The sequence below is a fragment of the Lithobates pipiens genome, unplaced genomic scaffold, assembly GCF_037356315.1.
Source record: "Lithobates pipiens isolate NorthernLeopardFrog02 unplaced genomic scaffold, aLitPip1_a1.2 Scaffold_52, whole genome shotgun sequence".
Taxonomy (NCBI): domain Eukaryota; kingdom Metazoa; phylum Chordata; class Amphibia; order Anura; family Ranidae; genus Lithobates; species Lithobates pipiens.
Window position 1 is genome coordinate 1,700,223 of NW_027507875.1, and position 12,874 is coordinate 1,713,096.

The 12,874-nt window shown below is 37.9% G+C and overlaps 1 protein-coding gene across 2 annotated transcripts in view; it reads left to right on the forward strand.

Annotated features, from left to right (window-relative positions):
• LAMTOR5 (late endosomal/lysosomal adaptor, MAPK and MTOR activator 5) overlaps positions 1 to 12,874 on the forward strand; it is a 277,957-nt gene that overhangs the window by 75,963 nt on the left and 189,120 nt on the right. For both annotated transcript variants that reach the window (XM_077467357.1, XM_077467358.1), the window contains exon 2: positions 8,237 to 8,298. In XM_077467357.1, the coding sequence (XP_077323483.1) occupies positions 8,237 to 8,298 (62 nt within the window). The remainder of the gene's footprint in view (positions 1 to 8,236; positions 8,299 to 12,874) is intronic.

Sequence of the window (12,874 nt, forward strand, 5' to 3'; positions counted from 1 at the left end):
AATTTAATAAAAAGGATATTTACTTAGCTTCGGTTAAAGCTGTATTACAGATGATACAATACAGGAATAAAAAAAAAGTATTTAATGTTGTAATAACTTGATTGTGGTTTTTACGTGAAGAATTATTTAGTGTCATTGTAAAAGGAACCACTAACTCTATTGATAACATTTTTTTTTCCTCTACTTATTAGAGTACATAGCAAATGTAACAGTTTTTGAAACACAATTCCACCATTTCAACACATTAAATTTAAACTTTTGCATGTCTTACTGTAGAAATTGAGTTATTACTGTATTAATAACTATTTCAATAATTCATATTGATGAGGAAAGTTCCAAGAAAATCCGTTCAGTTCTCGTGTAAAAACTCCAAAATGTATTTAATAATAAAAATAGCAAGATATTTCAAAAAACGGTGTCAAAATGTAGAATATAAAATAGCATCAATTAGTTTCTTATTCTTAAAATGAAGATTGTATAAATGTATCGTGTGTGTGTGTGTGTGTGTGTGTGTGTGTGTGTGTGGGTTTGGCAGCCTCCTCCAATGTCTCCTCGTGTCTGCCGGAGTGCAAATCTGCTCTCAAGAAAACCTGTCTGTGTTTTACTACTCCTACAACTAAACCCCCACCCTTTTCCCAATTAAAGAGGGATTTCACTGTGAAAAAAAATATTTAAGCCAGCAGCTACAAATACTGCAGCTGCTGACTTTTAATAAATGGACATTCACCTGTCCCAGGATCCAACGATGTCTGCAGCCGAGGCCGATCGATCGCTCGGCTCTCGGCTGCTGCCGCCACCATTCTAGGTGAGGGAATCAGGAAGTGAAGCCTTGTGGCTTCACTTACCGGTTCCCTACTGCGCATGCGCGAGCCTCGCAGCGCAATAGGAATTGTCCGCGCTGTCTCTGGGACCCCTGTGTGTCCCAGCAGACAGCGTGCAGGGACAGGAAGAGGCATAGACTCCCGTGGGAGTCTATGCCCGGAAGTGGGTGTAAATACCTGTCTTTGACAGGTATCTGCACCCCCCTCCCCCCTGAAAGGTGCCAATTGTGACACCGGCGGGGGGAGGGTTCCGATGAGCGGAAGTTCCACTTTAGGGTGGAACCCCCCTTTAAGGATTGTTTAAAGTTCCTCTGAGCTCTGTTGTTCCACAGAAAGCCCGCAAATTCTGAATGAGCAAGTTCCTTCCCACCTCATCCAACAGGATGTTGAAATACAAAACCGTCTCTAATCATTCTATTGGGATGGCAAAACCTTTTAACTTATACAATACAAGTTTCCCATCTTCTAAACCAAATACTACATATATCAGTAGATAGATTATATACGTTTAAAAAGTAATATATTTAATAATAATAATCATTATCAGGAAATATTGTAATATAAAGAAATAACTTATAACATGCTGAAACTCTGTCCTTGGACGTAACCGTATCTCTCACAATGGGGGAGGTGAATGGTCAACTCACTCTAAATTACAACCATATGTGAGATGTACATAGAACTGCTTTCCCTAGAAATGCATATGAAGCTTCAAACAGACTTTTACATAAATATACGTAAAAATCTATATTTCACTTTTTTTCCATATCTAGAATGTATAATGATATACATAAGCAAGTCAATCATTCTCAAAAGCCCCAAGCCATTTATAAATTTTAATATTCTAACAATTCCCTCTCAAAATGAATGATTAAACAATCTTCATTTTAAATCTTTTATCTAAATCCATTTATACCTCAAACACATCACATTCGTATTCATCCATACAATTAGATCTTAAGATAATTAACTTGAATGTACATTTTTCCAACTTTGATTCTATATAAGGAAAAGTGAATTTCATAAACCTTTTGCTTCATATACCATAAATATTTTCACCCTTATTTTCTTTTTCTTAAACCAAATAAATCAATCCCCTTAATTTCATAATTCATAAATGTAACATTGTTGTACAATACTTTAAAATATGAATATCACTTAAAAAAAATCATTTTTTTCGCTCCAAATTATGTTTAGCATAAATCTATAATCCATAAAACCTTTCAAAAAACCTTGTCAAAATTAAACATAAAATATGTTTCTTAACTTCAATTTGTTCATATATGTGAGACGATTTCACAACTAAATAGTGACATATAACAATGTAATGGTTACTCATAACTTGTCTATATGACTTTTAAGAAAAATTTACTCTGTCTTAATTAACACCAGATGTTCCCTGTAACTAGAATGACTCTGTAAGGATGTTTAACCCTTTCAACTCTGAAAATACCCTACATGTGTTTATAAAAATCGATGTGTAAAAAATATGCAATATCTGATGATGGATAAATTATTTCATCAGTAGTCAAAAAATCAAAAGTCCATTGTTTTTAGAATTTCCTCTTGTCAGAGGTTCTCTTGAGAATCTTCTTCCTCTTCCTTCTTCTCCTTCTCCTTCTCCTTCTCCTCCTCCTCCTCCTCCTCCTTCTCCTCCTCCTTCTCCTTCTTCTCCTCCTCCTCTTCTTCTTCCTCTTCCTCTTCCTCTTCCTCTTCCTCTTCCTCTTCCTCTTCCTCTTCCTCTTCCTCTTCCTCCTCTTCCTCCTCCTCCTCCACTCTGTAAAGTTGAAAAACTTTATTGAACATAGACAATAGTAATTATAACGAAATGAGGTTCTTAAATTTCAAGATTTTGTTTTCATCTGGAAGGTCTAGAAATATTAAATTTCTTTCTTTTGGTGACTTAGGCTTCATGCACACGAGACGCAGATGCAAACTCTGCTGGACACATGTTTTTAAAAGCTGAAACCGGCGTTTAGAAACGCGCGTTTTACCGCGATTTAGCAGCGTTTTACCGCGTTTGCGTCTAGAAGCCTTTAGTTAAGCTAACATCATAGACCCTCCCCAGCTCAAAAAACAGTATTAACTATTTCAGCAATTTTGTGAGACCAGAGTGAGTAGCAGCAGCTGTGAGAGCTGCAGTGTACTTTGTATTTAGCGTGTCACTTGCCACGGCACCTGCCACAAGTTGTGGATTGTCCACTTGCCACGAGATGTGGATTGTCCACTTTCCACGTCACCTGCCATGCCACCTGCCACAAGTTGTGGATTGTCCACTTGCCACGTCACCAGCCACATCACCTGCCACATCACCTGCCACAAGTTGTGGATTGTCTACTTGCCACGTCACTTGCCACGTCCCCTGCCACAAGTTGTGGATTGTCCACTTGCCACGTCACCTGCCATGTCACTTGCCACAAGTTGTGGATTGTCCACTTGCCACGTCACTTGCCACATCACCTGCCACGTCACTTGCCACAAGATGTGGATTGTCCACTTTCCATGTCACCTGCCATGCCACCTGCCACAAGTTGTGGATTGTCCACTTGCCACGTCACCAGCCACATCACCTGCCACAAGTTGTGGATTTCCACTTGCCACGTGACTTGCCACATGACTTGCCACATCACCTGCCACGTCACTTGCCACGTCACCTCTCACAAGTTGTGGATTGTCCACTTGCCACATCACTTGCCACCTGCCATGTCACTTGCCACAAGTTGTGGATTGTCCACTTGCCACGTCACTTGCCACGTCACTTGCCACAAGATGTGGATTGTCCACTTGTCACATCACTTGCCACGTCACTTGCCACATCACCTGCCACGTCACCTGCCACAAGATGTGGATTGTTCACTTGCCACGTCACTTGCCACATCACCTGCCACGTCACTTGCCACAAGATGTGGATTGTCCGCTTTCCACGTCACCTGCCACAAGTTGTGGATTGTCCACTTGCCACATCACTTTCCACGTCACCTGCCACGTCACCTGCCACAAGTTGTGGATTGTCCACTTGCCACGTCACCAGCCACAAGTTGTGGATTGTCCACTTGCCACGTCACCTGCCACAAGTTGTGGATTGTGCACCTGCCACGTCACTTGCCACGTCCCCTGCCACGTCACCTGCCACAAGTGGATTGTCCACTTGCCACATCACCTGCCACAAGTTGTGGATTGTCCATTTGCCACGTCACATGCCACGTCACCTGACACCTGACACAAGTTGTGGATTGTTCACTTGCCATGTCACTTGCCACGTCCCCTGCCACAAGTGGATTGTCCACTTGCCATGTCACTTGCCACGTCCCCTGCCACAAGTGGATTGTCCACTTGCCACGTCACTTGCCACGTCACCTGCCACAAGTTATGGATTGTCCACTTGCCACGTCACATGCCAGTCACCTGCCACAAGTTGTGGATTGTCCATTTGCCACGTCACATGCCACGTCACCTGACACCTGACACAAGTTGTGGATTGTCCACTTGCCATGTCACTTGCCACGTCCCCTGCCACAAGTGGATTGTCCACTTGCCATGTCACTTGCCACGTCCCCTGCCACAAGTGGATTGTCCACTTGCCACGTCACTTGCCACGTCACCTGCCACAAGTTATGGATTGTCCACTTGCCACGTCACATGCCAGTCACCTGCCACAAGTTGTGGATTTTCCACTTGCCACGTCACCTGCCAGGTCACTTGCCGCGTCACCTGCCACAAGTTGTGGATTGTCCACTTTCCACGTCACTTGCCACTTCACCTGCCACGTCACTTGCCACAAGTTGTGGATTGTCCATTTGCCACCTGCCATGTCACTTGCCACAAGTTGTGGATTGTCCACTTGCAAATGCAATTGTTTAAAATATTTTTCTAATGGTTTTTCATCATTTGCAATCATTTTTGAGATTTTTAATGTAAAAAAAAAAGGTCACCTTTAAAAAGGCTTATAAACGAAAACGCGGTAGCGGCGGTTTGCCGCGTTTTACCGCGTTTTGCGTCTGAAACGTGGAAACTTTTGCGTCTGAACCCATTTTTTTGCTTCTGGAAAAACGAGGTTAAGCGCAACTGCATAAAAACGGCAAAAAACTAGACTGTGTGCATGGACACATAGGATAACATTGAGTTCAGGAGCAGTTGAAAAAAGTGTCCAACTGCCTCTGAACACGCGTTTAACTGCGTCTCGTGTGCATGAGGCCTTACAAGTCAGATCCTAAAAAAGAATGCAGTATCATTATTGTGAATTTAAATAAATGCAAAATATACATTCATTTATTTATTCATTTTACATACCAAAATTCTAATATTTAATATGACATACAAAACATATCTTAATATATCTAATTGCCTTACTGTATTTTTCTTAAACTGACCAATTCTCAATTTATTATTCTGTGTATTTAAACTATAACAGGATGCAATTTCTCTTTTTTTGTCATGATATAAAACCTTGTTTTATCAAACCAAAGAAAGTTTTCATTCAACCCTAGAAGACTGAAGCAAAACTATATATTGAGTCACTTTGCCTCTTTAATATTTCAGAGTAATGCGTGCTGTACTGTACTTCTAGCATTTTCCAATTCAGCATTTTCTGTAGAATTTTTGCTGAATAGTATAACCATTCTTTGGGTAACACATACCTGATGAACAATTCTTAATAGCATTAACAAATCCTGGCTCTAAGTCTCTCTCAACACTTGTAACAATACCATTTACAGGCTTTCTGAATACATTTAACTGAGAATAATCTGTTATCGCATCTACCTGTATGGGTTTAGATTGTCAAGTTTTAAAAAATGGGCAATATTTGTCATATAATTCTCCTGAATGAATTCTCCTTTAAAATAATTTTTACTGACAGATAAGGTGTCTGTAATATAATCCTACTAGATCTCACAATATTTTCTGTTACTTTGACTACAAAATAAACACTTAACAATTGCTTCATATTTGTGTCAAAAGTTTTTTCCATATCTGTCAAACCTCTGGAGAAAAAAACTATTATTTCCGGTTCACCATCTTTTACCTGAGACAAAATCACTGATATCTTAGTAGACATTAGAACAGGTGTAGATAGTCCAATTTCAGTTGTATGCAACGAGACCGCATTCTGCAAATCTTTTTTCAGCATTTCAAAGGCATCTGTCTGGGTTTGATTCCATTGATCAAACACAATATCTTTTTGTTTCAAGAAATCCATTAATGGTTTAACTTTATAATCATATTCCTGTAAAAACTCTTTACAAAAATGTACTTCACTCAAAAATTGATATAATACCTTGTAAGATATTGGAATAGCAGAGATGTTTCTAACTTTTTCCTGTGATAACTGTCTCCTGTCCCTGACTAATTTGCAGAGAATAACTTGCTCAGAAATATGTTCTGTATTTTCTACTTTCAAAGTTTTCCTTTGTGTACTATGTATGGGAATAACATTTCATGTCTGCTCTGAAACTTTAGCTCTGCCTGTGAGGTGTATCTCATCATCTCTGGGTGTGGCATTATACATGGCATTTTCCCTTTGTCTAAAAAATGTCTGCATGCTGCAGCTTTATTCAATATTTTTCTTTTAAGCAAAACTTCATGTTCCTGGTTGTATTTTCCTATGGACGGCTTAACTGGTACCAAAGATAATTTTGGTTTAAACAAACCTTTCTGTTCTTGGTCATCAACCTTGATAGACTGCATATCGTGTACAAAAAACTTCTGTATAAAATCTGCATTAACATTCATAGTCTGCATTAACATTAATTTCTAAACTCTTGCTTGACTGTTTTAAACTTTACATTATTCTGTAACTCAGACAACTGAATATCCGTTATTTAAATTGCACTCTGCAAATCATCTATCCGCTCAGACAAACATACCCGATTCTCTGTTTTCCCTTTTGTACACACTACATTTATTTCAGGAACTCCTGATATCATTGTATCATAAACTTTAATCAACTTAATCACATTTCTAACCTGTTTGCTGAATTTCTTAAAAGTAAATTTTGACTTTTGTATTTTGATATTAGCTTGTAAGCATTCATTGAACATGTAACACCATAATTCATCATCTTTAACAAACTTTGACAGATTTTTAAATTCTAATTCACTCTCACCAGACAATTCAATTGAATAAGATTCATACTTACCAATGTAGGATAAGCTTCATTCATGTAACACACGTTCCCTCTCTTGGCGGGAAATTACTTCATGAAGAAACAGATTTTCTTGCACGTGCGCAAACGTCTCACTAATTTTGATCATTCTTTTTCTTCCAAGTTCAATTCAATGATGCCGAAAATTTGCTTTTTCGATTTCTTCTGAAGCTTCACTCAATAGTCAATGTTTGCTTCTATTCCCTCTCGTCAAGCGAAAGCAGAAATTATTCAAAAAAAGTTTGATATTCTGATAAATTGACACTGGCAAGGCTCGCCAACATGTAGAAATTGAGTTATTACTGTATTAATAACTATATTTCAATAATTCATATTGATGAGGAGAGTTCCAAGAAAATCTGTTCAGTTCTCGTGTAAAAACTCCAAAATTGATTTAATAATAAAAATAGTAAGATATTACAAAAACAGTGTCAAAATGTAGAATATAAAATAGCATCGATAAGTTTATTATTCTTAGAATGAAGATTGTATAAATGTATCTTTGTGTGTGAGAAGGTTTGTCAGCCTCCTCCAATGTCTCCTCGTGTCTGCCGGAGTGTATATCTGCTCTCAAGAAAACATGTCTGTGTTTTACTACTCCTAAAACTAAACCTCCACCTCTTTCCCAATTAAGGATGGTTTAAAGTTCCTCTGAGCTCTGTTGTTCCACAGAAAGCCCGCAAATTCTGAATGAGCAAGTTTCCAGCCACCTCACCCAACAGGATGTTGAAATACAAAACCGTCTCAAATCAAAACATTCCATTGGGATGGCAAAACCTTTTAACTTATACAGTACAAGTTTCCTATCTTCTAAACCAAATACTACATATATCAATAGATTATATACGTTTAAAATGTAATGTACTTTATATTACAATATTTCCTGATTAGGATTATTAAGAAATAACTTATAACATGCTGAAACTCTGTGTCTTTGGACAAGGATGTAACCTTATCTCTTACAATGGGGGAGGTGAATGGTCAACTCACTCTAAATTACAGCCATATGTGAGATGTACATAGAACTGCTTTCCCAAGAAATGCATATGAAGCTTCAAACAGACTTTTACATAAATATACGTTAAAATCTATATATATTTATTTCACTTTTTCCATATCTAGAATATATGATATACATAAGCAAGTCAATCATTCGCAAAAGACCCAAACCATTTATAAATTTTAATAGTCTAACACTTGCCTATTGTGTCTAGAAATTATTAGTCGTCTGTGAATAAGTGTCTAACTGCTTTTTTTTTTTATTGCATTGCAGGATGAAAAATCCCTCCATTGTTGGAGTGATATGCACTGACTCACAAGGTTTAAACTTGGGGTGTAAGTAAATTTTGCTGATAACAGATAACTATGTAGTCAATGTCTTGCTGTATGTGAGCTGTGTTCTGTACACTTGTTGTGAGTTCATGCAAGTCTGTATATTTTATGCTAAAATCCTATAGGAATGTATGGAATACCAGGCCTTATATGGCATTTTAAATACAATTTGCATCACAGACATGACCGCATTACTGAAATTCCATCCTTCGACATGGAAAAAGCAGCAAAAAGGTCACCAAAAGAATCCGCCAAATTTTCATACCACCTGTACCCATATGCCAAGCAACACTAATTAACCTACATCAGGTATATGCAATTAGCAGACCTCCCAGCTGTTGCAGAACCTACAAGTCCATGAGGCATAGAAAGACTGACAGCCACAAGCTTGACACCCAGAGGCATGATGGGACTTGTAGTTTTGCAACAGCTGGAGGTGCTAATTGAATATCCCTGACCTACGTGAAAGCAGGATACTTGTAAAGGTTTGTATCTGTAGACCATGAGGCTGGACTCTCACCTATGCATTTTTAGTGCTTTTTGCAGATTTGCATAACAAAGTGTTCCATAGGAAACCATGTTAAATGGACTGTAGTGCAAAATGCAAAAAGCACTAAAAATGCATAGGTGTGAGTCCAGCCTAAGGTGAACTAGGAAAAAGTGTCTAGAAAATGATTTTAGTTTCCCACACTTGGGCATTACTTTTGAAATGCATTTTTGCATAGACAACACCGCTATGGACTTTGTTAAAATGTATCCACAAAATATCCTGCAGTTTTTTTTTTTTTTTTTTTTGTCACGCTCCACAAACGTATGTTGTTGTGAACAAAAAAACCCTGAAAATCTATGGTGCTGCTTTTACTTGTAACTTTTTATTTCTATTCATTTGAGCAACACAAAATAGCTCTTAAACTGACATTTACACACGTGCATAACATTTGAGACAGGCATTAGTATATTCGAGAGTGAATATAGACCATGAAATATGGCAAAGTTATAGAAAATATACTTCAACTTCACAGATTGGCACCAAGCAAAATTAAACATACACGTTGTAAATGTGTCAAAACTGAGATGTTGTATTCATCACAATTTTCAGTAGGTACTGTATAATCAAAGAAAGATTAAAGATAAAAAAGCAGCACACTGGGCTCAGGAGGTGGAGTCTAGCTCTATGGACATGTCCCACTAGAGCTCTGCTCTATGAAGGAGAACCGCTAAATAAAGACAGACCACCAAATTATATCTAAAAATGGTATTGGGGGGAGCCTGTAACTAATTTTTTAAAAATGCCCCCAGAGGAGGCTCTCAGGCAAAGACTGCAGTGAAAATGGGGCCAGTCTCCTCAGCCACAGGCACAATCACCTCAGTACACAGGATAACAACACATTGTTCACAGCAAGTCTCCTCAAAAGAATCTGCATCCCCAAGCCTTATGAAACTATTTGAGAAAATGCTGAACAAAGCATTAAAGAATACCTCAGAACAAATAACCAGTAATCTGACTAAAGAAATCAGAGAATTGGGAAATCGCACAGCTGCGCTGGAAATTAAAGTTGAAGAAATAGAAAACTCAACATTTTAAATACTTGAATGAAATAGATCTTAAAGAAGATAACATTACACTACAAAATAAACTGGAAGATTATGAGAACCGTGCAAGAAGGTCCAATTTGCGATTCAGAGGCATACCTGAATTGATCACTGACTTATCTGCCTTAATAACAGCATTATGCCAAGAATTGCAACCAGGAATACTGATTGAAAGGCTGGAAATGGACAGGGTGCACAGAGCTCTCATGCCTAAAAAATCAGATGGACCCCACTTGACATCATAGCAAAGTTCAATTTTTATCCCACAAAGGAACAACTCTTAATTGCAGCCAGAAAGAGAGAAACAACCTAACCTTCCAGGGTCACAATTTTCATATTTTCGCTGATCTCTCTCAAGTAACCATTTCTAAAAGACGTGCCATGAAACCACATTTAATGGAATTACAACGTCATAACAATCACATACCAATGTGGGTTTCCATTCTCCATACGCTTCAGCTACAAAGGTACCAAAAACATCTGTAGATCACTGAACAAACTTCAACAAGCCTTACTTGACCTTAAATTGATCGATGGAACATCTGCAGCTACAACCTCACATAGAAGAACAGCATCTACCCCTTCCCTACCTAACTCAACCCATGCAACTGGGAAAAATGGGGTTCATCACACACACATAGGGGTTGCTATTTCCCCTCCACAGGGCAAAGATCCAATGGACTGACAGGCTATTCTTTAAGAAATACAGTTATAAGTTAATATGGGAGATATGTTCCCAGAGGAACAATAACATACTGAACTCATTAACTATGCTCATTTGACCCAAAATTGCAGCCTGCACCTGTATTCTATGAATAGAAAACGTTATGGGTCAGGGGAAATCCCCTACTAAGTTTACTCCTGAATATGCTGAGCACAAACATATGGGAACTTCATTTTCATCAGCTAACTCCAATATATGAAACAAAGTTTATTTTTCGCTTTACCTAGAATGGTTAAAAGAGCTCTCCTTATATACTACTTGCAACCGAGAGTTGCATAGTATTATCATTAACCACTTGACCACTGGGCACTTAAACACCCTTAATAACCAGACCAATTTTCAGCTTTTGGTGCTCTCACATTTTGAATGACAATTACTCAGTCATGCAACACTGTACCCATATGAAATTTTTGTCCTTTTTTCACACAAATAGAGCTTTCTTTTGGTGGTATTTAATCACCTCTCGTTTTTTTTTGTGCTATAAAAGAAAAAAGACCAAAAATTCTGTAAAAAAAAATGAATTTTTCTTCGTTTCTGTTATAAAATTTAGCAGATTAGTAATTTTTCTTCATAAATTTTGGCCAAAATTTATACCACTACATATCTTTGGTAAAAATAAGTACAAATTGGTGGATATTATTTGGTCTTTGTGAAAGTTATAGAGTCCACAAGCTATGGTGCCAATATCTGAAAATTGATCACACCTGAAGTACTGACGGCTTATTTCAATTCTTGAGACACTAACATGCCATAAAATTACAAATACCCCCCAAATGACCCCTTTTTGGAAAGAAGACATTCCAAGGTATTTAGTAAGAGGCATGATGAGTTTTTTGAAGTTGTCATTTTTTCCCACAATTCTTTGCAAAATCAAGATTTTTTTTTTCCTTTTTTTTTTTTTTTCCCACAAAATTGTCATATTATCAGTTTATTTCTCACACACAGCATATGCATACCACAAATTACACCCCAAAACACATTCTGCTATTACTCCCGAGTACGGCGATACCACATGTGTGAGATTTTTACACAGCGTGGCCACATACAGAGGCCCAAAATGCAGGGAGCGCTATCAGGCGTTCTGGAGCACCCAGGACAATTCTGACATTTCTCTCCTACATGTAAAAATCATCATTTATTTGCTAGAAAATTACATAGAACCCCAAAACATTATATTTTTTAGCAAAGACCCTAGAGAATACAATGGTGGTTATTGCAAATTTTTATCTCACACGGTATTTGCGCAGCAATTTTTCGAATGCGTTTTTTTGGGGGAAAAAAACTGTTTTGTGCTTAAAAAACAAAACAAAAAAAAACTATAAAGTTAGCCCAATTTTTGCATAAAGGGAAAGATGAAGTTATGCTGAGTAAATAGATACCTAACATGTCGCCCTTCAAAATTGCACATGCCCGTGGAATGGCACCAAACATCGCTACTTAAAAATCCCCATAGGCAAAACTTTAAATTTTTTTTACTGGCTACATGTTTTGAGTTACAGAGGAGGTCTAGGGCTAGAATTATTGCTCTCGCTCTAACGTTCACGGCGATACCTCACGTGTGGTTTGAACACCGTTTTCATATGTGGGCGGGGCTTACGTATGCGTTCGCTTCTGCATGCGAGCACATGGGGACAGGGGCGCTTTAAATTATTATTATTATTATTATTTTTTTTTTTATTGTTCATTTTACTTTGTTTTAGTTTGACATTTTTTTTCCCCAAAAATAAATTTTTGATCACTTTTGACCACTGGACCCGGTCAAGGATGCTCTCGTGTGCGCGCCCCAGGGGGCGCCCGAAAGTAGAATTCTGGGAGGCCATTAATTAACGGCCTCTCAGTTAAACAACCGCCCTGAAGCCGTTAATCGGCTATGGGCGGTTGTTAAGTGGTTAAACAAATAAGGAGACCCTTTCATGACTGAAATTTATATAGGCTTTAGAAGTCTTAAGTTCTTGATAAGACATATCACTTTTACCTTTTTTAGATTAGATGGACTACTCTTTCAAGTATTGCAGGAATTTAAAAAACGTAATTATTTAATTTTTTTCAATTTTTCTTGGAAAACCTATTATAGAAAATAGATAGCACTTTTATTAAGCCATAAGGGCTATAAACCTGCATCCTACCAATGCAAAACGTATATTTTTTATTTTTTTTTTACTTTTTTTGTTTCTTGTTTAACAAAGTGGTTCTCCTATTCACGGAGGTTCCATGTGCCTCACCTAGTCTTCCTCGGATCCCCTCCCTTAATATGGGGCGACT